This window comes from Mobula birostris, chromosome 8 (assembly GCF_030028105.1).
Source record: "Mobula birostris isolate sMobBir1 chromosome 8, sMobBir1.hap1, whole genome shotgun sequence".
Classification (NCBI taxonomy): Eukaryota; Metazoa; Chordata; class Chondrichthyes; order Myliobatiformes; family Myliobatidae; genus Mobula; species Mobula birostris.
In genome coordinates this window covers 41,656,055-41,679,734 of record NC_092377.1, presented here as the reverse complement: position 1 = coordinate 41,679,734, position 23,680 = coordinate 41,656,055, and the positions used below count along the sequence as shown (strand labels likewise).

Sequence of the window (23,680 nt, the reverse complement as noted above, 5' to 3'; positions counted from 1 at the left end):
TTGACATAGGGTCAAGAAGATTAGGAAGTTAAATGTGTGGCTCAGGGATTGGTGTGGAAGAAGTGGTTTAAATTCATGGGAAACTGGCATCAGTATTGGAGAAGGAGGGAGCTGTACCAATGGGACAGGCTTCACCTGAGCCATGATGGGACCTAGATCCTAGTGAATTGCATAACTAGGATAGGGCTTTAAACTAAATAGTAGAGAGGTGGGTTCAACAGATTGGAGAAGTATGGATAAAGTAAAAAAAGAAAAGTGTGGATAAAATTAAAGAAAAAGCAAAAGATAAAAAAGAGAAAGGTAAGGGTGGAGTAAGGAAAAGTCAAATGCAAAACAGAAAAAGATTACAAGATTTTAAAAGCACAATGAGTGTAAGGGCACTTTACTTGAATGCCCATAGTATTCAAAAAAAGGTCAGTGAACTTTTGGCACAAGTCAGTACAAAGGGGTATGATTTACTGGCCACGACAGAGATGTAGTTGCAGAGTGGAGAGGAATGGGAATTAAATATCTAAGGATATCAGGTAATATGGAAGCATAGGCAGGAAGGTAAGGGAGGAGAGTTAGCGCTCTTAATTAAAGATGAGATCAGGGCTACAATGAGAGATGATATAAGATCTAAGGAGCAGAATGTTGAATCCATTGGGTAGAGATTAGGAATAGTAAAGGGGAAAACTCACTGGTGGGAGTTGTCTAGCGACCACTGAATAACAACATTACCGTGGCACAGGCAATAAACTGAGAAATATCTGAGGCATGTAAGAATGGAACAGCAGCTATCGTGGGGGACTTTAACTTGCATATAGATTGAGTGAATCAAGTTGGTCAAGGCAGTCTTGAGGAGGGCTTCACAGAATGCATCCATGATGGCTGTCTTGAACAGCATGTTACTGAACCTACACGGGAACATGCTATCTTAGATCTGGTCCTGAGCAATGAGACAGGTAAAATTAGTGATCTTGTAGTTAGGGATCCTCCTGGAAAGAATGATCACAGTATGACTGAGTTTCGCATACAAATATAGATTGCAATAGTTCAATCTAAAACCAGTGTATTATGACTAAACAATGGAGACTACAATGGGATGAGGAAGGATTTGTCTAGTGTAGACTGGGTACACAGGCTATATGGTGGTATGGTTGAGGAACAGTGGAAGACTTGCAAAGAGGTTTTTCGCGGTGCTCAACAAAAGTATATTCCAGTTAAAAGCAAGGACAGTAAGGGTGGGGAGAGCCAGCCTTGGATAACTAAGGAAATAAAAGAAGGCATCAAACTAAAGGTTCATTTGTACAAGGTCGCCAAAAGTAGCGGGAAACTGGAAGATTGGGAAAACCTTAAAAAGCAACAAAGAACCACTATGCGAGCAATAAAGAAAGGGAAGCTCGATTATGAAAATAAATTAGCACAGAATATAAAAACGGAGAGTAAAAGTTTTTATAATTATATAAAGCGGAAAAGAGTGGCTAAAGTGAATGTAGGTCCCTTGGAGGACGAGAAGGGGGAATTGATATCAGATAATGAGGAAATGACAGAGGTTTTGAATTACTATTTTGTGTTGGTCTTCATGGTGGAGGACACATCTAACATGCCAAAGAGAGATGTTATAGATATAACGGGAGGTGAAGACCTCGATACAATAGCTATCACTAAAGAGATAGTGCTGAGCAAACTTATGGGACTGAAGATAGATAAGTCACCTGGTTCTGATGGAATGCATCCCAGGGTACTGAAAGAAATGGCAGAAGTTACAGTAGAAGCTTTAGTGATAATTTACCAAAATTCTCTGGACTCTGGGCAGGACCCAGTGGATTGGAAGACAGCAAATGTTACGCCACTGTTCAAAAAAGGATGTCGGCAAAATGTAGGTAACCGTAGGCCAGCTAGTTTAACACCTGTAGTTGGGAAAATGCTTGAAGCTATCATTAAAGAAGAAATAGAAGAAATAAGGCAGGTCCTGTTTGACAAACTTACTGAAGTTCTTTGAGGATATAATGAGCACAGTGGATAGAGGGGAACAGGTGCTGTTTGCTATTTTTATTAATTAAACACTGCATGGTTATTTGCTTGAATTTCCAGAAGGCGTTCAATAAGGTGACGTATAAAAGGCTTATCCATAAGATGAGGATGCATGGAGTTGGGATACAGGGGTGTTCCTCTGGTTGACAACTTGTGGTGAGCAGTGTGCCGCAGAGGTCGGTGCTGGGCATGCAACTGTTCACGATATACATTAACGATCCGGAAGAGGGGACCCAGTGTAGTGTATCTAAGTTTACTGATAATATTAAATTGAGTGGAAAAGCAAATTCTGTAGAAGATACAGAAAGCCTGCAGAGAGATGTAGATAGGTTAAGTGAGTGGGCAAGAGTTTGGCAATAGAGTACAATGTTAATAAATGTGAGGTCATCCCTTTGGAAGGAAAAATGGAAGAGCAGATTATTATTTAAATGGTAAAGAATTACAGCATGCTGCTGTACAGAGGGACTTGGGAGGGCTTGTGCATGAATCGCAGAAGGTTGGTTTGCAGGTGCAGCAGGCTATCAAGAAGGCAAATGGAATGTTGGCCTTCACTGCTGGAGGGATTGAATGTAAGAGCAGGGAGGTTATGCTGCAACTGTACAGGGTACTGGTGAGGCTGCACCTGGAGTACTGTGTGCAGTTCTGGTCTTCATATTTGAGGAAGGACATACTGGCTTTGGAGGCAGTGCAGAGGAGGTTCGCCAGGTTGATTCCAGAGTTGAGGGGGTTAGACTATATGGAGAGACTGAGTCGCCTGGGACCGTACTCGATGGAATTCAGAAGAATGAGAGGGGATCTTATAAAAACATATAAAATTATGAAAGGGATAGATAAGATAGAGGCAGGAAAGTTGTTTCCACTGGTAGGTGAGACTAGAACTAGGGGACTTAGCCTTAAGATTTGGGGGAGTAGATTTAGGACAGAGATGAGGAGGAACTGCTTTTCCCAGAGAGTGGTGAATTGGTGGAATTCTCTGCCCAATGAAGTGGTAGAGGCTACCTCAGTAAATATATTTAAGACAAGTTGGATAGATTTTTGCATAGGAGGGGAATTAAGGGTTATAGGGGAAAAGGCAGGTAGGTGAGATAAGTCCATGGCCAGATCAGCCATGATCTTATTGAATGGTGGAGCAGGCTCAATGGGCCAGATGGCCTACTCCTGCTTCTATTTCTTATGTTCTTATTACAAGTATTTAAGGACATTTATTTGGATTTTCCAAAGGTCTTTAAAAAGGTCTCACAAAAGGGGTTAAGGTGCAAAATTAAACCAATTGGGATTATGGATAATACAGTAGCATGGATTGAGAAATGGTTGGAAGAAAGGAAACATAGCAATTCTTTTTCATGATGGCTGGCACTGATTAGTGGGAACTGCAGCATTCTGTGCTTGTGCCCCAACTGTTTTCAAAATGTTTCAATATTTTGGATGAGGGAAGAAAAAGTAAAACTTTTAAGCTCACTCATGATACAGGAACTCAGTGGTTTGCTGTGTGTTATGAGGAGAAAGAGGCTTCAGGGTAATTTTTATAATTTGAGTGAGTGGGCAAATATATGGCTGATACAATATAGTACAAATAAACATGATGTTATCCATTTTGGTACAGAAAAGAAAAAGAATATTATTTAAATGGTGATAAACTTAAAAAAATGTTGTCATACAAAAGGATCAGGGTATCCTTGCATGCCGATCTCTGAAAGCAAACATGCAAGTGAAGCAAGTTGCAAGAGGCTTTGAGTACAGGAGTAGGAATGTCTTCCAACAATTATACAGGACCTTGCTGACTCTGGCACTGTGTGTAACTTTGGTCTTCTTACTAAAGAAAGAATATACTTGACATGGAAGGAGTGCAACAAAGGTTTACCGGGCTGTTTCCATGGATGGCAAATAAGGAAAAATCACATTGGCTCAACCTGTATTCATGAGAGACCAACAGAAAAAGAGGAGATCTCACTGAAATATATAATGTCTGACAGGGCTTGGCAGATTAGATGCAGGGATATCAGTGCCTCTGAGTAGTGGGTCATTCTCAAGATACAGACTAGGATATTTAGAAATGAGTGGAAGAGAAATTTCTTCAACTAATGGGCAGTCAAACTGCAATTCTCCACCACAGAATGCTGTGGTGGCCAATTTCCTTAATAATTTAAAAAGGGACCAAAAGATTTCAAAACACGAAGGCGTCAATGGCAAGAAGGGAGAACATGAATCGTGTGTGAACTAAAGGATCAGCCATGATCATATTGAATGGCAGAGCCATTTCAACGTACCCCATGGTTGATTCCTGTTCTGATTTTCTTTAGGCTTCCATTGGACTGATGGATAACTGTCAGCTCCAAGAATGACAAAATACCTGCAGTGCATTCCGGACTATCACTTGTGTACTGCAACATACGAAGGCACATCCAGCTCCATGCTCTGCCATTCCATTGGGCACTCCACAATGTACAGAAATATAATTTTACTCAAACTCTGTTTATTTTTCATAATTTCCCAGTATATCCATTAATGCATAGTTATGCAATGTTTAATTAATAACCTTTTAAAATATATTTATTGCACATCTTCTATTTTTATGAATTTACACAGTTTTGTCTCTGATTTTCATTGATTATTTGAAATATAACTTTGCCTACAGGTGCTATCAAAAGATTTACGTGGAAGTGATGAGGTGAAGGCCTTAGGAGATCAGAAAGTTACCTAACCCATGGTCAGTTCCCCTCATGGGACAACTACAGAACCAAAGCCTTCACATCTTTAGAACTGATAGGGCTTTTTAAGGATGGCATGGACATGAGGGCAGATCATGGTAAGCATGATCAAGCCCCCATACACCTCCTTCACGCCTCTCTATGGTACTGTATTTCAAAGAATCCCTTCATTTGAGAGGATTTAGTTCCTCGTCATCTTATATGAGTAGTCTCTCAATTCGATGCTGTTTCTTTACTTCTAGGTATGTCCAGTAAAGGAAAGATCCTCTCCCAAACTAAATCTGGTTAGTTCATTATTTAAAATTAGTTAACATAATTACTAGTTCTGGCAAAGAAACATTCTCCTGTTTTATGAATTTCTGTGCTGCTGACTATAAGATTGACTCTGAATAGCTTCTGGAAGAATCAGAGCCAAAAGAGTTGGAACATTATTGAACAACGTACAAGAAAACACAGGTGGTTCTCAGCAGGTTAGTCAGCATCTGTGGAGGGAAATGAACAGTTAATTTTGCAGGTTGACACTGTTTGTCGGGACTGGAAATAAAGAGGGCAGAAGCCAGAATAAAAGGAAGGGGGAAGGGTAGGATTACAAGATGGTAGATGATAAGTGAACACAGGTGAAAGGGGAAAGATAGATAGGTGGGGGAAGAGGAAATTATGTCAGAAGTTGGGAGGTGATAGGTCGAAGAGAAAAAGGGATGAAAAGGGAGAATTTGACAGGAGAGGACAGTGGGCCATGGAATAAAAGGAAGGAGACAGATAACCAGAAGAGTAAAATGTGGATGATAGGCAAGTTTGGAGAGCAGGGAAGGGGTGATGGACCAAAGGAATAAGGAAAAACAAGGGTGTGGGTGAAAGGGGGGAGGGCTGTGCTTATTGGAAGTTAGAGAAATCGATGTTGATGTAATGAAGATAGAGACTACTTTGATGAATAAAAAGTATTGTTCCTCAAATCTCTGTTTAGTCCCACTCTGGCAGTAGATGAGGCCATGAACAGACAATCATTGTGGTAATGGAAAGTGGAATTAAAATGGCTGGCCACCAGGAGATCTTAGCTGTTATGGTAGAAGGAGTGAAGGTGCTCAGCAAAGTGATCCCTCAATCTTCAGCGGGTATAGGGAACAGTGTTGAATTTGACAGCCACTGGTGAAACATGGCCACCTGTCTCAGAATTTACCTGATACAATTGTGAAAAATAGAGTGGTTTAATCTGCTGTAAAATTAGCAGAAAGTTACGTTGGATGGGTCGCAAAACCAACATTCCACCCAGTTCTATAGTCTTTGCATCTCACAAATTAGATGATAATTCCTTGGGCTCAATTTTCTGGGTGCTTAGATTTTCAGATTTTTTTCTATTTTGCTATCTTTCATTATTAAAACGTAACTTACCAACCATAGATTGTACATGTGACTCAAGATATAAAACTCCAATAAACTAGATCATGCCAATATTATGGAGTCTTAATCAGATCATATACTGTATCCAAGTTCTGAATGTCTTCAGGATTGAAATTCAACAGTTCTCAAAAATCTCTTGCCATGAGCAGTATGGTTTAGTTTATGTTAAATAAATATACCATGGTATTCATTTTTGCATATTGCTACAAAGCCATTAAATAATTAAAGGATTAATTCAGAAATAATAAAGAAAAGACCATGTTAATTAAGTTTTCTAAAAGTCTTGATCAAAGTATCTAATATTTTAACCAAGTTGATAAATTTATTGGGGTTTTGCAGCACTTTTTTATTACCCTATGTATTATAGTGATGCACAGAATATTATTTCAAGTCTTCATGATTGTTCACACAAACGTTTGATAAGGAGAGATGGCTAGTTCCAGCAGTATAATTTATCTTGATTACAGAAAACGACATTAGTTAAAAATCTCTTTTAATAAGCCAGCACAAATGGTGGACAGCTTCACTGCTGGCAAGTTTCTTTCACATGAAAGAGACAAGAGCCACTAATAGCAATCCTGTACTGCAACTCACCTCGGATTATATAAACCTGCCCACCTATCAAGTGTTTTAGACAACAGAACAGTCCATCTGACAACAGGGGGTGGAAAGCAGTAAAAGAAATAATGGCCAAATGTCAATAGTTGGGTGAGAAAGGGTCATAGGTCAAAAGTTAAAACGAGGAACACTGTTTAATCGAGTGGTAAAAGTCTAACAGTTTAGTAATAAGAATGGATTCAACAGAGAGTCTTAGCATTCTGGTGAAATGAAGCATCTCTTTATGGCACAGAAGTGCAAGTGTACAATTTTTTAGAAATATAATTCACAATATCAGTATATAACTATTCCTTCCCTCATCATAAACAAGAAATTCACAGGAACTTGTTTCCTTTACGTTGTTTGGTGACATAATGTTGCCCATTTTAATAACCACATTGTCAAAATCTGGAACTGATTTTCTTTATAATTGAATCAAGTAATTTTGTGAATTATCAAGATATTAATTACCATACTAAAACATAATTCTATCTAACACCTTGAAGGATGGGCCTTCAAGTGTCACTTGAGGTAGGTTAACAAGTCCTCTTAAGATAAATTACGTAACTTTGCAAAGATTTTCTTTTTAAGTGCCATTTATTTCTACACACAGTAGTAGTGCAACAATTATAAATTTTGACAAGATGAAAATATTAGTTTTTTACTGTTGCATATCTTACCAGTTAGACCATAAGACATAGTGTAAGAGCAGAATTAGGCCATTTGGCCTACCAAGTCAGCTCCGCCATTCAATCATGGCTGATCCTCTTTTCCCCTCCTCAGCCTCACTACCAGCCTTCTCCCCATATCCTTGGATGCCATGTCCAATCAAGAGACTATCAACCTCTGACTTAAATACACCCAAAGACCTGGCCTCTGGAGTTGCCTGTGGTAAAAAAATAATCCACAAATTCACCACCCTCTGGCTAAAGAAATTTCTCCACATCTCTGTTTTATATGGATGCCCTCTATCCTGAGGCTTTGCCCTCTTGTCCTAGACATCCCCACCAAGGAAAACATCCTTTCCACATCTGCTTTTTTTAGGCCTTTCAATATTCAATAAGTTTCAATGAGATCCCCCCTCAACCTTCTAAATTCCAGTGAATACAGGCCTAGAGCCATCAAGCATTCCTCATACGATGACCCTTTCATTCCCATAATCATCACTGTGAACCTCCTCTGGACCCTCTCCAATGCCAGCACATCTTTTCTTAGATAAACAGCCCAAAACTGTTCAAGGTGAGGCCTCACCAGTGCCTAATAAAGTCCATTTGCATCTCAAATTTTTGGAAATAGTCTGCATATTTATTTCTTCTACCATGCATTTTCTAACATTGTATTTCATTTGCCACTTTCTTACCCTACTCTCCAATCTGTCTAAATCCTTCTGCAGCCTTCCTATTTCCTCAACATTACCTAGCTCTCCACCAATATTCATGTCATCTGCAAACTTGGCAACAAAGCCATCTATTTTATCATCTAAATCATTGATCTGCAGCACTGACCCCTACGGAACACCACTAGTTACTGGCAGCCAACCAGAAAAGAATTGTTTCAGTCCCACACATTGCCTCATACCTATCAGCCAATACTCTAACCGTGCTAGTAACTTTCTTGTGATACATTAGGCTCTTAACTTGGCAATCAGCCTCATGTGTGACACCTTGTCAAAGGCCGTCTGAAAATCCATATACAACATCCACTGCATCCTCTTTATCTATCCTACTTGTAATCTCCTCAAAGAATTCCAACAGGTTCATCAGGCAAGATTTTCTCTTAAGGAAACCATGTTGACTTTGTCCTATCTTTCCCTGTGTCACCAAGCACTCCATAACCTCATCCTTAACAATTGACTCGAACATCTTCCCAACCACTGAGGTCAGACTAACTGGTTAAAATTTCCTTTCTGCTGCCTCCCTCCTTTCTTAGAGTGGAGTGACATTTGCAATTTCCCAGTCCTCTGGAACCATGCCAGAGTCCAATGATTCTTGAAAGATAATTACTAATGCCTCCACAATCTCTACTGTTACCTCTTTCAGAACCCTAGGGTACAGTTCATCTGGTCTGGGTGACCTTTAGGCACTTTTACGTCTTTCAGCTTTTTGAGCAACTTCTCCCTTGTAGTAGTATCTGCACTCATTTCTCTTCTCTCGCACTCAATACCTGGCACACTGCTAGTGTCTTCCACAGTGAAGACTGATACAGAACATTCAATTAGTTCAGAATCAAGTTTATTATTACTGGCATGTGTCGTGAAATTTGTTAACTTAGCTCATCTGCCATCTCCTTGCCCCTGTTATTGTTTTTCCAGCCTTATTTTCTAGTGGTCCTATATCCACTCTCATCTCTCTTTTATTTTTGATATACTTGAAAAGGCTTTTACTATCCACTTTGATATTGTTTGCTTGCTTGCTTTCCTATTTCATCTTATCCCTCCTAATGATTCTTTTAGCTACTTTCTGTAGGGTTTTAAAAATTTTCAAATCCTCTATCTTTTGCTAGTTTTTGTTTTGTTGTATGCCCTCTGTTTAGCTTTTACATTATCTTTGACTTCCCTTGTCAGCTACGATTGTACTATTTTTGCCATTTGAGTATTTGTTTGATTTTGAAATACATCTATCCTGCACTTTCTTCATTTTCCCAGAAACTCAAGCTACTGCTGCTCTGCTGTCATCCCTGCCAGCATCTCCCTTCAAGTTACTTTGGCCAACTTCCCTCTCATACCACTGTAATTTCCTTTACTCCACTGAAATACTGCTACGTCAGATTTTACTTTCTCCCGACCAAATTTCAAGTTGAACTCAGTCATATTGTGATCACTGTCTCCTAAGGATTCCTTTACTTTAAATTCCCTAATCACCTCCAGTTCATTACGTAACACCCAATCCAGTATAGCTGATCTCCTAGTTGGCTCAACAACAAACTGCTCTAAAAAGCCATCTCATAGGCATTCAACAAATTCTTGAGATCCATTACCAACCTGATTTTCCCAAACTATCTGCATGTTAAAATCTCCCATGACTATCATAACATTGCCCTTTTCACACGCCTTTTCTATTTCCCGTTGTAATCTGCAGTCCACATCACAACTATTGTTTAGAGGCCTGTATATAACTGCAGACGGGGGCCTTTTATCCTTGCAGTTTCTTAACTCAACCCACGAGGATTTAACATCTTCCGATCCTATGTCACACCTGGCTAATGATTTGATGCCATTCTTTACCAGCAGAGCCACGCCACCCACTCTGCCTACCTTCCTATCTCTTCGATACAATGTGTAGCCTTGGACATTCAGCTCCCAACTACAACCATCCTTCAGCCATGATTCAGTGATGGCCACATCATAGCCGACAATCTGTTATAGTGCAACAAGATCACCTTATTTCTTATACTCCGTGCAGTGAGATTTAACACTGAGTACTGTATTTGCAACCCTTTTTGATTCTGCATCCCTAATGCATTTATACTCACCCTGCTGGCTGCAATTTTGTCCTATCATCTGCCTGTGCTTCATGACAGTCTGACTGCATGCTACCTTTGCTTTTTTAACCATCTGTCATATCCTGAGTCCCTTCACTCTGATTCCCATCTCCCTGCCAAATTAGTTTAAACCCTCCCCATCAGCTCTAACAAACCTGCCTGCGAGATTATTGGTTCCCCTCGGGTTCAGGTGCAACCTGCCCCTTTGTACACAATATACCTCCCCCAGAAGAGATCCCAATAATCCAATAACCTGAAGCACTGCCCCCTGCACTAGCTTCTCAACCACACATCTATCTGCCAAGTTATCCTGTTTCTACCCTCGTTTCACCTAAAGAGTTAAGGATTTACACATCCAATCTAAATAACTTCAAAAATAATTTACTTTTAGAGAATAACAATAACAAAGGAAATGAAGCAGTGGAAAAAACAGTTTGTTATTTGGTGAGAAAATTATTGCACTTCTTCTGTGTTTACTGTAATGGCTATGCACACTAATATAACAAAATAGCAAAAAATGTTATCTGCAGTTCAATGCACTTACGTTCATTTTATACAAGTGCCAGTATAACATGTACCTTGACACTTAATGTGAATGGCAAACATTTTCAAAATTCTGAAATAAAGCAGAAAACTGGATATACTCATCAAGACATGCAGTATCTGTGAAGAGGGCTAAAAAGGTAACTTTTCAGGCCTTTCAGCAGGTAACCTTTCAGCAACCAAGTGAATAACAAAAGATAGGTCTAGATGTGTAATTAGGTACAGACATATAAGAATCTGAAATCAACAAAGGGAGAGATTTTTTTGTAACTGCGTGAATGCTGTAAATGCAAGATATAGGGCTACTGATTACCTGAAAGTTTTGAATTCTGTTTTGAGTCCAGAAAGCTGTGATGTGATTTCTATGGTTTTCTATGTGCCAAGTCAGAAAATGAGATCTTGTTCCTTGAGCTTGTAGTAGGTTTTACTAGATATTGTAGGAGGCCAAAAGCAGAGAGATCGGAGTGGGAACAAGTTAAAATGGTAGGTAAATAGAACCATAGAATCATGTTTTCTTTATGAACAGATGTGTTCTGTAAAGCAGTTACCCTATTCTGTGTGCAGTTGCTCACTGCAGAAGTAACTACATCATTAGCACCAAATGCAGGTTTGCTGGAGCTGTTGGAGAGTGTTTAAACTAATTTGGCGGGGGAATGGGAACCAGACTGATAGGGGTGAGGACAGGCAGATGATAGGGCAAAATTGCAGTCATTCGAATGAGTTGAAGTGTAACATGGGGGCAAAATCAAAAAGGGTGATGAATACAGGACTGAAGGTGTCATATTTAAAAGCACACAGTATACAGAATATGGTAGATGATTTCGAAGCATAATTGGAGGTTGCCATGTATGATGTTGTGGGCATCAATGAGTCATGGCAAAAAGTAGTTCATAGTTAGGAGCTTAATGTTTACGGATACTCCTTGTATGAAAAGGACAGGCAGGTAGGCAGGCAGAGTGCGTGGGGTGGTTCTGTTGGTAAAAAAAAATTAAATCAAATCCTTAGAAAAAGGTAGCAGAAGATCGGAAGATGTAGAATCCTTGTGTGCACTTAAGAAACTGCAAGGGTAAAAAGGGCCTGATGGGAGTTATATACAGGCCCCTGAACAGTAGCCAGGATGTGGGATATAAGTTACAATGAGAGATAGAAAAAGCATGTAATAAGGGCAATGTGATATTAGTAACACACATCAAAGTTGCTGGTGAACGCAGCAGACCAGGCAGCATCTCTAGGAAGAGGTACAGTCGACGTTTCAGGCCGAGACCCTTCGCCAGTCCTGATGAAGGGTCTCGGCCTGAAACGTCGACTGCACCTCTTCCTAGAGATGCTGCCTGGCCTGCTGCGTTCACCAGCAACTTTGATGTGTGTTGCTTGAACTTCCAGCATCTGCAGAATTCCTGTTGAATGTGATATTAGTCTTGGGGGATTTCAATATGTAAGTAGATTGGGAAAATCAGGTTGGTGCTCGATCCCAAGAGAGGGAATTTGTGGAATGCCTATCAGATAGTTTTTTTTAGAACAGCGTTTAGTTGAGTTCACTGGAGGAAATTCAATTCCAGATTGAGGGGAGTGTAATTAAACAAATTTGATGAGGGAGCTTAAGATAAAGGAACCCTTAGGAGACAGTGATCATAATATGATAGAATTCGCCCAGTTTGAGAGGGAGATAAAGTCAAATGTGTCAGTATTACAATGGAGTAAAGAGAATTACAGAGGCATAAGAAAGGAACTGGTCAAAGTTGATTGGAAGGGAACACTATGAGGGATGATGGCAGAACAGCAATGGCTGGGGTTTCTGGGTGTAATTCAGAAGGTGCAGGAAAGATACATCCCGAAGATTAAGTAGTATTCTAAAGGGAGGATGAGGCAACTGCAGCTGACAAGGGAAGTCAAAGAAGCATAAAAGCAAAAAAGAGAGCATATAATATAGCAAAAATTAGTGGGAAGATGGAGAATTGTGAAGATTTTAAAAACCAACAGAAGGCAATTATAAAAGCACTAAGAAGAGAAAAGATGAAATATAAAGGAAGAAGACAATAATATATAGTATAAGAGGATACCAAAAGTTTTTACAGATCTAGAAAGAGTAAAAGAGAGATGAATGTGGATATTGGACTGGTGGAAAATTATACTGGAAGACACGATCAGTATGCCAGAAATTCAAGAGTATCGGGGACAGAAATAAGTGCAATTGCTATTACTAGGGGGACGCTGAAAGGTCTGAAGATAGACAAGTCACCTGGACCAAATGAACTATACCCCAGGTTCTGAAAGAGGGAGCTGAAGAGATTGTCTTAATAATGATATCTCAAGAATCACTGGAAAATTGCAAAAATCACTCCACTCTTTAAGAAGGAGGGAAGCAGCAGAAAGGAAATTGTAAGACAGTTAGCCTGACCAGTGGTTAGGAAGATGTTGGTGTCCATTCCCAAGTTCAATGTTCAAAGTAAATTTATTATCAAAGTACTTATATGTCAACATATACAAACCTGAGATTTTTTTTTGTGGATATACAAGAAACATCTAAGAACATAACAAAATCAATGAAAGACCACACACAATGGGATGGACAAACAACCAATGCACAAAAGAGAACAAACTATGCAAATGCAAAAGAAAAAATATAAATAAATAAATAAACACTATATATATTGAGAACATCAGATGAAAAATCCTTGAAAGTGAGTCCATAGGTTGTGGAAACAGTTCAGATGGGGCAAATGGTTCAAGAGCCTGATCGTTGAGTAGTAATAATGATTCCTGAACCTGGTGGTGTAGGTCCTGAGGCTTCTGCGCCTTCTTCTTGATGGCAGCAGTGAGAAGAGAGCGTGGTCTGGGTGGTGGGGGTCCCTGATAATGGATGCTGCTTCCCTGGAAGAGCACTCCCTGTAGATGTGCTCAATGGCACAGAGGGCTTTACCCATAATGGTTTGGGCTGATTCCACTACTTTTTTTGTAGGAATTTCCATTCAAGGGCATCGGTGTTTCCAAACCAGGCTGTGAAGCAACCAGTCAATAGACTCTGCTCCACAGATCCACAGAAATTTGGCAAAGTCCTAGATGTCATGGCAAATCTTTGCAAACTTCCAAAGAAGTAGAGGTGTTGCTGTCCTTTCTTCGTAATTGCACTTACTCACTGGGCCCAGGTCAAATCCTCTGAAATGACAACACCGAAGAATTTAAAGTTGCAGACCCTCTCCACTTCTGATTCCTTGATGAGGACTGGCTCATGGGCTTCCAGTTTCCTACTCCTGAAGTCAATAATTTGCTCATTGGTCTTGCTGACATTGAGTAAGAGGTTGTTGTTATGGCACCACTCAGCCAGATTTTCAATCTCCCTCCTATATGTTAATTCATCACCACTTTTGATTCGATCAATGCCAGTAGCGTTGTCAACAAACTTAAATAAACTAAAGCTTACAGCCTTGTAGTGCACCTGTACTAATGGAGATTGTTACCAATCCAAACTGACTGGTGTCTGCAAGTGAGGAAATCAAGGATCCAATTGCACAAGGAGGTATCAAGGCCAAGGTGTTGAAGCTTATTGGTTAGTTTAGAGGGGGTGATGGTATTGAATGCTGAGCTGCTGTCAATAAGAGCATCCTGAGATATCGAGATATTCCACAGCTGCGTGAAGAGCTAATGAAATGGCATCTGCTGTGGAACTGTTGTGCTGGTAGGCAAAATGGAAAGATTCAAGTCGCTGAAAGTGAGGAGGAATTTCTTTAGCCAGAGAATGGTGAATCTGTAGAATTCATTGCCACATCAGCTGTGGAGGCCCAGTCATTGAGTATGTTTAAACTGGAGGTTGATAGGTTCATTAGTCAGGGTTCATAACTAACAGGGAAAAGGCAGAAGAAGTTGACAGAAGTTGGAGGCAGAGTTAAGATGGCGCTAAACGACAACTCCTTTGCTTGCACCTTCGAAATCAACTCTATTTCCATCTTCAATATCTTTATTTTTCCCTTTCCGGGTTCTTTTGAAGACCCTGACCTGGAGTTACACGCAGACTTCGGTTTTCTGCGGGAATGGGACCCATTCTCAGGGTTTCAGAACCAGCCGTTGTTGTTCGGCACGCCAAGGGTTCAGCCTGAGGGTCCAGCTCGAAGTCGAAGCCTAAGATCTTGGGGCTCTGGAGACAGGCCTATTGAGGGTCGGTGTCATGGCAAGAGACTCATGTGTCATAGGGGAGGCCGGAAAATCTTTCACTGTGGGCCCGAAGACCCGAGATCTTTGCGATCTTCAGGCTCAGAACTCAAGAAAAGGGACGAAACGGACTTTTTAACATCATAAGCCAGCAGATTGTTGTTATGTCTCCTGCTCGCTGTGAAAGTGGGGGACACCTCCCTCTCCCTTATTAGGGAGAGAGAGAACCTGTGGTTTGTCAAATGCCAGATGAAATGCAACAGTCTTTGGGGTAACTGCAAGGTCTGTGCCTTTGCTATCGCCTAGCTTACGCTTGTGCTCGGTAGCGGGTGTGCTTTTATTTTGCTGGGGGAGGGGGAGCTGGGGGGAACTTTGAGGTTCTCACGTTTAACTGTCAGACATTCTTTGGGGCACTTTGTGGATGTTTGCGAAGAAAAAGCATTTCAGGATGTATATTGTATACATTTCTCTGACATTAAGTTGGACCTTTGAACCTTTGAATGAGCTTGAGAGGGGTAATAAATTAGCCAGGATGAAATCATAGAGCAAACTTGATGGGCCAAGTGGTTTAATTCTTCTCATATGTCTTATGGTCTCAATGCAGTACGCTAAATTGAAAGAAGTCCAAGTAAATTACTGTTTTATCTGAAAAGAATGACTGAGTCTTAAGATAGTGAGCAGGGGAGGATATGAATGACGAGATGTAGCTGCTCAGGCACTGGCAGAAAAGCCTCCATGAGGTGTGGCTAGTGAAACTGTGCACCCCAAATTGAACAGCTCTCTGGAACACTGAAATGCAAAGGGGGCAGAAGGAAAATCATTTTGGTGGGAGCATTGCATTGGAGATGTCAACCTTACAAGCAAAGTCCATTGAATGTGGAGTTTGGTGGGATGAAAGGCGACAACAGGGGAAACTTCATCCTTTCTGAGAGTAAGGGAAAGATGGAAATGAGAGGAGTGATAAACAGCACGTACATGCTTGAGGGGCTGGTAATAAGATAGATCGTTGGTGTGGAAGGTATCATTGTCACAACAGACAAAATGGAGAGAAGAAAGTTGGAGAATGAAGTCCTTCAGAAAATGGGTTGGAAGAATGTGTGCTAAATATTGCTCTAACAGTCCTTAGATGCATAATGGATACTGGGTGCATTGAACTAGAAAGCTCCATGGTCCATGTCCAATCCTTCCCTACCATTCTACCATTTCTCTATTGCTATTTAAGCAAAAGGAACAAAATAACATCTTCTGGTTAGGACTTTTCAGCTTCCTGGGCTCAAAATTGATTTCAATTTCAGACGATCAATAATTCCATCTTCGACATTTCACATATCAAAATATAAAAAGGGCGAAATTACAAATAACTTTTTTAAATGCTTAATTCTCATTTGAATGCTTATACCATTCACAACAAAGTGCATGAAATAACAACACAAAGATTTTGTCATAAATTTGAGCGCATGCAATTGGGTGAAGTATACTAAGGTGGATTTAAAATTGGTTAACACATAGAAGGCAAAAATAGGAATATATAGGTCCTTCTCAAGTTGGTAAGCTAAGACAAGTGGGATACCACAGGGATCAGGACTTTCGTCACAGCTATTCAAAATCTGTATCAATAACTTGTCAGAGGGGGTGAACTGCAACATTTCCTAGATTGCTGATGATACACAGCAAAGCGACAGTGTGGATTGCAAGGAAGATGCAAAGAGCCTTCTAGACCAAGTGAATTAGCAAGATTATGAATGAGGGGACCAAAAGAAATATTTCCAAGTATCCTGATGATACAAAACTAGATGGATTATAAGGATATGAATATGGCTTAAGGGAGATGTAGATCAATTATGTGAGTGAATGAGAAAATGGCAGATGCAACCTAACGTGAAAAGGGTGAGGCCATCCACTTTGGCGCACAAAACCAGGTCTCATCAAGCTTGAAGCATCTGAGCGTTACAATGTTTACTTTTTAAGTTGCATGGCAAATGCATCTTATTATTTGTTAATTTACTAGTGATAATATTACTTTATGTGTTATGTGTGTGAGTTATATGTACAGCGTTGTGCACCTTGGTCAAGAGGAACGTTGTTTCATTTGGCCGTATCCATGCGTACAGTTGGACGACAAACTTGAACTTGAAAATGGAAAAGCAAAATATTTTTAAATGGTGAAAGAATGGAATATATTGATCTGCAATGGGATCTCAATATCCTTGAGTACAAACTATTAAAAATTGATATGCAGGTACCACAATTAGGAAGTTAAATAGAGTGTTATCCTTTATTACAAAATCATCTGAGTAGAGAAGTAAAGTTTTCTTCTTTGTTGTTCATAAGGCTTTGGTGAGATTGTATTACATAGTATATATATATATATATATATATAGGTTTAGTCTCCTCTAGTTTAGGAGTCACAGAGTATAGGCCTGGCTGTTTATGACTAAAGTGAGAAAAAACATCTCTTCATTCAGACAGTGAGTCCTCTGGAATTCTCTCCTCCGGTCATTGAATTTATTCAAAACAGAGATCAATAGGTTCCTGAATATTAGGAGAATACAGATACTGAGACATTGCAGGAAGGTAATACAAATGAGGTAGAAGATCAGCCTAAATTTACTCCTAATGCTTGCGCTTTTATGTTTGTATATTTCCAGAGTTCACCAATTTATCTTTTGGTATTGAATCTCTCCTGCCTACTATAATGTTTTCTTCATCCCTCCACTTTTTTTCCTGAATCTTAAAGGAACGTTCCCTTCATCTTTTCCTAGTTTTAATGAAAGGTTAATCAGCAGAGATGTAAACTCCTCTTCCTTCTCTATAAATGCTGCCTGATCTGTTGAGTATTTCCAGCATTCTCTGTTTAATTTCAGATTTTCAGCAGCCTTGGTATTTTCTTTATGGATTCTATTTTCCAAAATTGCCTGTGAAGATGCTTTCAGAGATGTAGTAGTGCAATCCAATTATGTGTCAAAAATAACTTGAAGATTTGAAATTCACAATCATAACTAAGGTCAGTGAAATGCCAATCATACAATTGTCATACCACCAAAAAATGGCACTTTTCAATGGCCAATGTTTCATTTTGAGTAGCTTCAAGTTGAGCAACTTAATGATCATAACCAACTTGTGGATATGTTCCAGGACAAAATTGTGTTCTCAGCCCACAATATGATGAGAAACACATGGGGCCATATTTAGTGTCACATGTGCTTTGGAGGCCCAGGATTCCATTGTACCAGGCAGTAGTCACCTTTAATAGAACTAATAATTTTTACCAGAGCAAGTACCTACCAGAAAAGTTACATAAATTCTTGTTAAAACAACTGTATAATAATTGTGCAAATACATATAGTAGCATCAATTAATTTTACCATGGCAATGCCATTTTTCTTAAGTTAATGCACAATATTTCCACAATAATAAAACAGATTCGGGTGAGTTGTATTTACAGAGTGAAATTATTGAACAATAAATAGATGATTATATTTGCATTTTGCTTTAGAATTTAAACATCTTTTATATTTGTTAGAATTTGCAGTAGTTCCTTTTAATTAATTACATTTAAGAACTGTTTTTTTAATGTGGGATTGCTAAGAATGCAAGGATCCGAAGATATTCACAAGCTGACCTAAAACAATTACAACTTGTATACTTTGGTAATGAAGCAAAATAACACAAACCTAATTTATTTTTCGTTTTTCTGCAACAGAGATGATTTTGATCTGAAAGTCAAAACATTTTGACATTAATTTGTATTGTTTTAGATCTGATCAAAATATCACACAGGGCAATGCTGGAATTCCATGAGTTTTAGAAAAATTTGTTTTCTCTAGCAAGCAATTTCAATGATTTGGGGAATGTGTACAGTGTTAATTTGTAAAATGATAGAGGTATCAAGTGAAATTATTCAAGAGAACCCTTTCATGACTGTTTTTGAAGTGACACTAAAACTAGACATTTTGTATAATTCATTTGCTTCACTTTGGTTTCTTTTTATTCAGTCACTTAGATGCTAGTTTTATTGTTATTTGTTCTAAGTATAATACCTCAGCATGAATAAAGTTTATTTTGTTCAGCTGTCATATGAAGCTAGAATTTGCTGTTAGTTGAGCACACTTGTACTGTATAACAATCCATTATTCACTATTTTAATTAAGCTATTATTCTTTCAAAGCATTTATCTCCAGTAGTGATTTCTAACCTATATGAATATTATTATTGGGAGACTTCAATTACTTAAAATATCCTATGGCAGTATCACCTTTAGAAGCATTTTATTATTTGTATTGTAAATTAAGTTGATATGTGTGCATGTCAAACATATCATATGTAACACTTTACATAATTGTCTGAACTCAGTAAGGCAATATACCATTCCCACTTCTGCAGCAGCAACTAATCCCAAGTCTGATGCAGGATAGTTACAGTTCAAGTTTTGTTTTCCTGCACAGGCAGACCCTGAATTTCAGAAATTCAGCCACTATTCCACCAAACAAGTATCCGAATTTATTTTTCTAACTAATGTTCTTGACTAAGAAATCACAAAAAAGGGTTCAGAGTGCTTATTTAGTGATCAATTACTGATGGTGTCACTAATTATATTGTAGTTGACACTAAGCACATATGTTTAATAAAATATCTCATAAAGCAGTGATTTCCACTTTAGTAGCCTGGATTACTGATTTGAGTATTTGAAGAGAAAGTAGACAGTATTAAACATTGTCAATTGGAGCATTCACCCTTTGCCAGGATGTTTTGATATATGAAAAGTATTTTAAAATTTATTTTTTTGTCTTTTTTCAATCTGACTACTGAGAAATAAATGTAGAAAATCCAATTACTCATTAGTGAGGATGTAGTACAAAGCATGTGAAACTTCTAGTAAATGATAAAGTGGTTACTCTTTTTTACTACATGACTTTGTGCAGGAACTGGCACTGGAAAAGTCTGGAAGTAATAATAAGTTAACATAATAAAAAAGCAACATGCATACACAAGTGGAGAATGCAGACTATTACCTGATCAATACAGAGATTCAGATAGCACAGATTAAGCACTAATGGAAATGTGCTTTTACCAAAACAAGATTCGAGACTTTAATCCTGACCCATCTATATTTTCCTCACTAATTTGACATCACTGCAGATGAAAAAGTCCGCATTTCTCCACAGCCACACATAATTTCCAAAGAACATCAATTTACTTGAGTTTTCTAATTAATAACAGAAGAAAAATAACTTTATTTGGTGACCAGAGTGCCTGCACTACTTCAATAAGTTTTTTAAAAATTAAATGTTATACAGTATATACTTTCAGTTTACACAAGACATATTCATCATTACTGGATTCCAGACAAGACTTGTACTCACTAGGTGGTCTATTCACTGCCAAGTTTTTGAAGTGGCTTCCTTTTATGACTTCAACTGACAGTCTGCCAGTGGTGGCATTATACAGCAGACCAACTAGAATTTCTGGTGTTGAGCCATGTGCCAGAGACTGACAGGAAGAAGTGCTTTCACTACAGGACATCTCAGACATGCTCATTTGTGAGTCACAGCCCTAGGAAAATAGATGAAGACATTAATATTTAAGGTATATTCACCAAACAAATGCACTGGAAATGCAAATACCAAACAACTAGTCAACCAGGCAACAAATATGCTTTTATAGGATCAGGCTATCTTTTTCATTACATGCTTACTGAAATGATGACACTTATGTTTAGCTTTTTAATAATTGCATGCTTCTGCATCTCTATAATATGCAGTAAATTCACATTAGAGTTGTAAATTGTAGCATGTGTAATCTTGCCAAAAACGGTCTGCAAAATCTGAATGCATGCTTTGTTTTGATCATCTTTAATTATTCATACTGCTTCAAAGTGCTAGTACAGTCTGATATAAGGAGCAAAATTAAGTTTATGTGAACATGAAATAACAAGTTTTAACAATGCAGTAAAGAGCAATTATATAAATTTATACCATTCAGAAGAGAATGTACAGATGCATTGTAATTGTCACCTGATTCAGCTCTGCCTGAACCCCTCCTCTTAGGGTTTAGATTGGATGAATAGCAATGCACCAACCACACAAACTTTTGAGTATTTATTCCACACTTTCAAGTGAGTGATTTTGTAACAAGACAATTGACTACTGTTATTATTCATTTTTATTCAACAGCGATAAGTTCCAGTCCATCATATAACACTTCAAAATTAAGTGCCGAGTGAATATAACACCAGGTTATAAATAAACATGCACCTTCATTAGGTTAAGAGTTGCGGCTGAAAAAGGGTTTGTGTTTCAGTTACGAACAGCGCTTCACTTAATGATTTCTCCTATCATTGAAGCCACCTAAATGCATTTTCAGACATTATTGCAGCCTTGAAAATTATAATCTTAGAGCATTGCAACGAAGAAAGTTTCCATGAAAAGAAGCTCCCAATGAGTGTGAAAGATATTTGTCTCATTACAGATAATGCATTGTTTTGACAAAATAATTTAAAACAACAAAAAGGTTTTTCTCAATGGTTCGTTGAAATATAAGCCTAGAAATTTTAGTGCGCCCTCATATAGATCAGAATTGTGATACAGCCAATGAAACTCTATCCAGAATTGTGCCGGATCCAGAGTTAGTGGGTGAGAGAAATCCATCAGTTGACGCATAGTGCTTCAATAGTTATGTGGCTGGGTAGCTAGAAATTCTTGTGGAGGTGAGATGAAATTGGAGATCAGGGGTGTTGGTTTATCTTTGGTTAGCTTTGGGTCGATTGGGTAAAATGATGGTGGGTGAGGGTTAAAGATAACAAGGGATATTGGGACCAGGACTAATCAGAGGTCAGGCATACAGCCAGTCAGCGAATGATGGGTGAGATCAAAGTGGGTGTTGAGGTGTCATTTGCAAGGTGAAGTGGTGAGTCGAAGGAAGGGGAAGTAAAGAGAATTGGTAAAAACTAAGATTTACAGACATGAGACCCAGCTGTTACACTCCTAATATCTGAGAGCATCTATTTTGTGCCCCTACTGAAGCAGAGCTGAGCTAAGTTTGATATAAACGGTGGTTTACAGAAATGAACACTGAACAAAGAACAGCTCTTCAGACCACCATATTTCATCTACCTATATCTGTGATCGAAATCCCTCCAACCCCTGGCTGTTTTATCTTCTTGTATAAATACCTATTTGTGTTTTGTAAGTTCACATTAAGCTAATTGAAAGAGAGGCACAGGAGTCCGAAATGTGAGTCTAACTTCATGTTTACTTTGAGGCGCATACATGACACGTGGTCGTGCGATTCACATACTTATACATACAACCCATAATTAAACAAACAAGAATGCTTAATCAAAGGATATACATACAAGCAACACACACAAATTGCTGGAGGAACTCAGCAGGCCAGGCAGCATCTATGGAAAAATGTACAGTCGACATATCGGGTCGAGACCCCTCAGCAGGACTGGAGAAAAAAAGCTGATGAGTAGATATAAAAAGTGGGGGGAGGGGAACAAGAAACACAAGGTGATAGGTGAAACTGGGAGGGGATGAAGTAAAGAGCTGGGAAGTTGATTGGTAAAAGCGATACAGGGCTGGAGAAGGGGGAGTCCGATAGGAGAGAACAGAAGGCGATGGAAGAAAGTAAAGTGGAGGGGAGCACCAGAGGGAGGCAATAGGCAGGCAAGGACATAAGGTGAGAAGGGGAAAGTGGGATAGGGAATGGTGAAGGGGAGTGCATTACTGGAAGTACAAGAAATCGATATTCACGCCATCAGGTTGGAGGCTACTCAGATAGAATATAAGGTGTTGTTCCTCCAACCTGAGTGTGGCCTTATCACGACAGTATAGGAGGCCATGGATTGACATATCAGATTGGCAATGGGAAGTGGAATGAAAATAGGTGACCACTGGGAGATCCCACTTCACCTGACAAACAGAGCACAGGTGCGAAACAGTCTCCCGAATATACAGGAGGCCACATCAGGAGCACCAGGCACAGTGTATGTACAAAATTACTCAAATATTATGAAATAATAAATACACAATACCTATTAAATGTTATTATGATATCTGCTTCAGCCTCCTTCCTTAGCAGTGAATTCCACGCACCTACCACTCTTAGTGTAAAAGAACTTGCCTCGCAAATCTCCATTGAACTTTCACTCTCTCACCGATATCCGCTTGGTTTTGACATTTCCACCTGAGGGAAAAGACACTCATGGGCTTCTTCTGCACTCTCTCCAAAGCCTGCACAAACTTCCTGTAACGTGGCAATCAGAATTGTGCACAATGTTGCAATGGTGATGGAGTGATTTTTTTGTTAAAATCTTCTCAGCAGAGATTTTTCTGTCTCTTACGCAACCTACAACGACTTTGAAATTTTAGACTTATCTTGTAACTAAAAAATGACCTTCATTTCTTTATTTCAATTAGTATTAAAAATGAGGTGAATGTTTCAAAAGCCATAAACAAGCCGATCAACATGGTTTGTTTGTTATGCCAATTATATTTGAGAGTGAAATTGGCTTCTTTATCTTACTCACCTCTGCAACATTTCCAGTTTACCTAACATAGCTTCTACACCAATAACACCTTTAAAATGTTTAAAGAAAACTATTAAAACTATCTACATAAATTCATATGTCTTATAATATGCTCACGATGTCTGTGCTCACATGAGATATCATCTTGTGAACCATTGTCACACAAAGTCAATATGGAGTATATAGGGAGAACTGATGAGCGGTCTTGGACAGAGAAGAAGTGATGAACAGGTTAAAAGCCACAACAGGGTCAAAAGGC

The 23,680-nt window shown here is 38.9% G+C and overlaps 1 protein-coding gene across 2 annotated transcripts in view; it reads right to left on the bottom strand.

Annotated features, from left to right (window-relative positions):
- LOC140202181 (synaptotagmin-14-like) overlaps window positions 1-23,680 on the bottom strand; it is an 83,663-nt gene that overhangs the window by 5,256 nt on the left and 54,727 nt on the right. The window contains exons 5-6 of one of the 2 annotated variants that reach the window (XM_072267054.1): window positions 20,252-20,441; window positions 6,717-6,773 (exon numbers count right to left, since the gene is read on the bottom strand). In XM_072267054.1, coding sequence (XP_072123155.1) covers window positions 6,717-6,773; window positions 20,252-20,441 — 247 coding nt within the window. The remainder of the gene's footprint in view (window positions 1-6,716; window positions 6,774-20,251; window positions 20,442-23,680) is intronic. The other variant, XM_072267053.1, reaches the window with a different exon arrangement.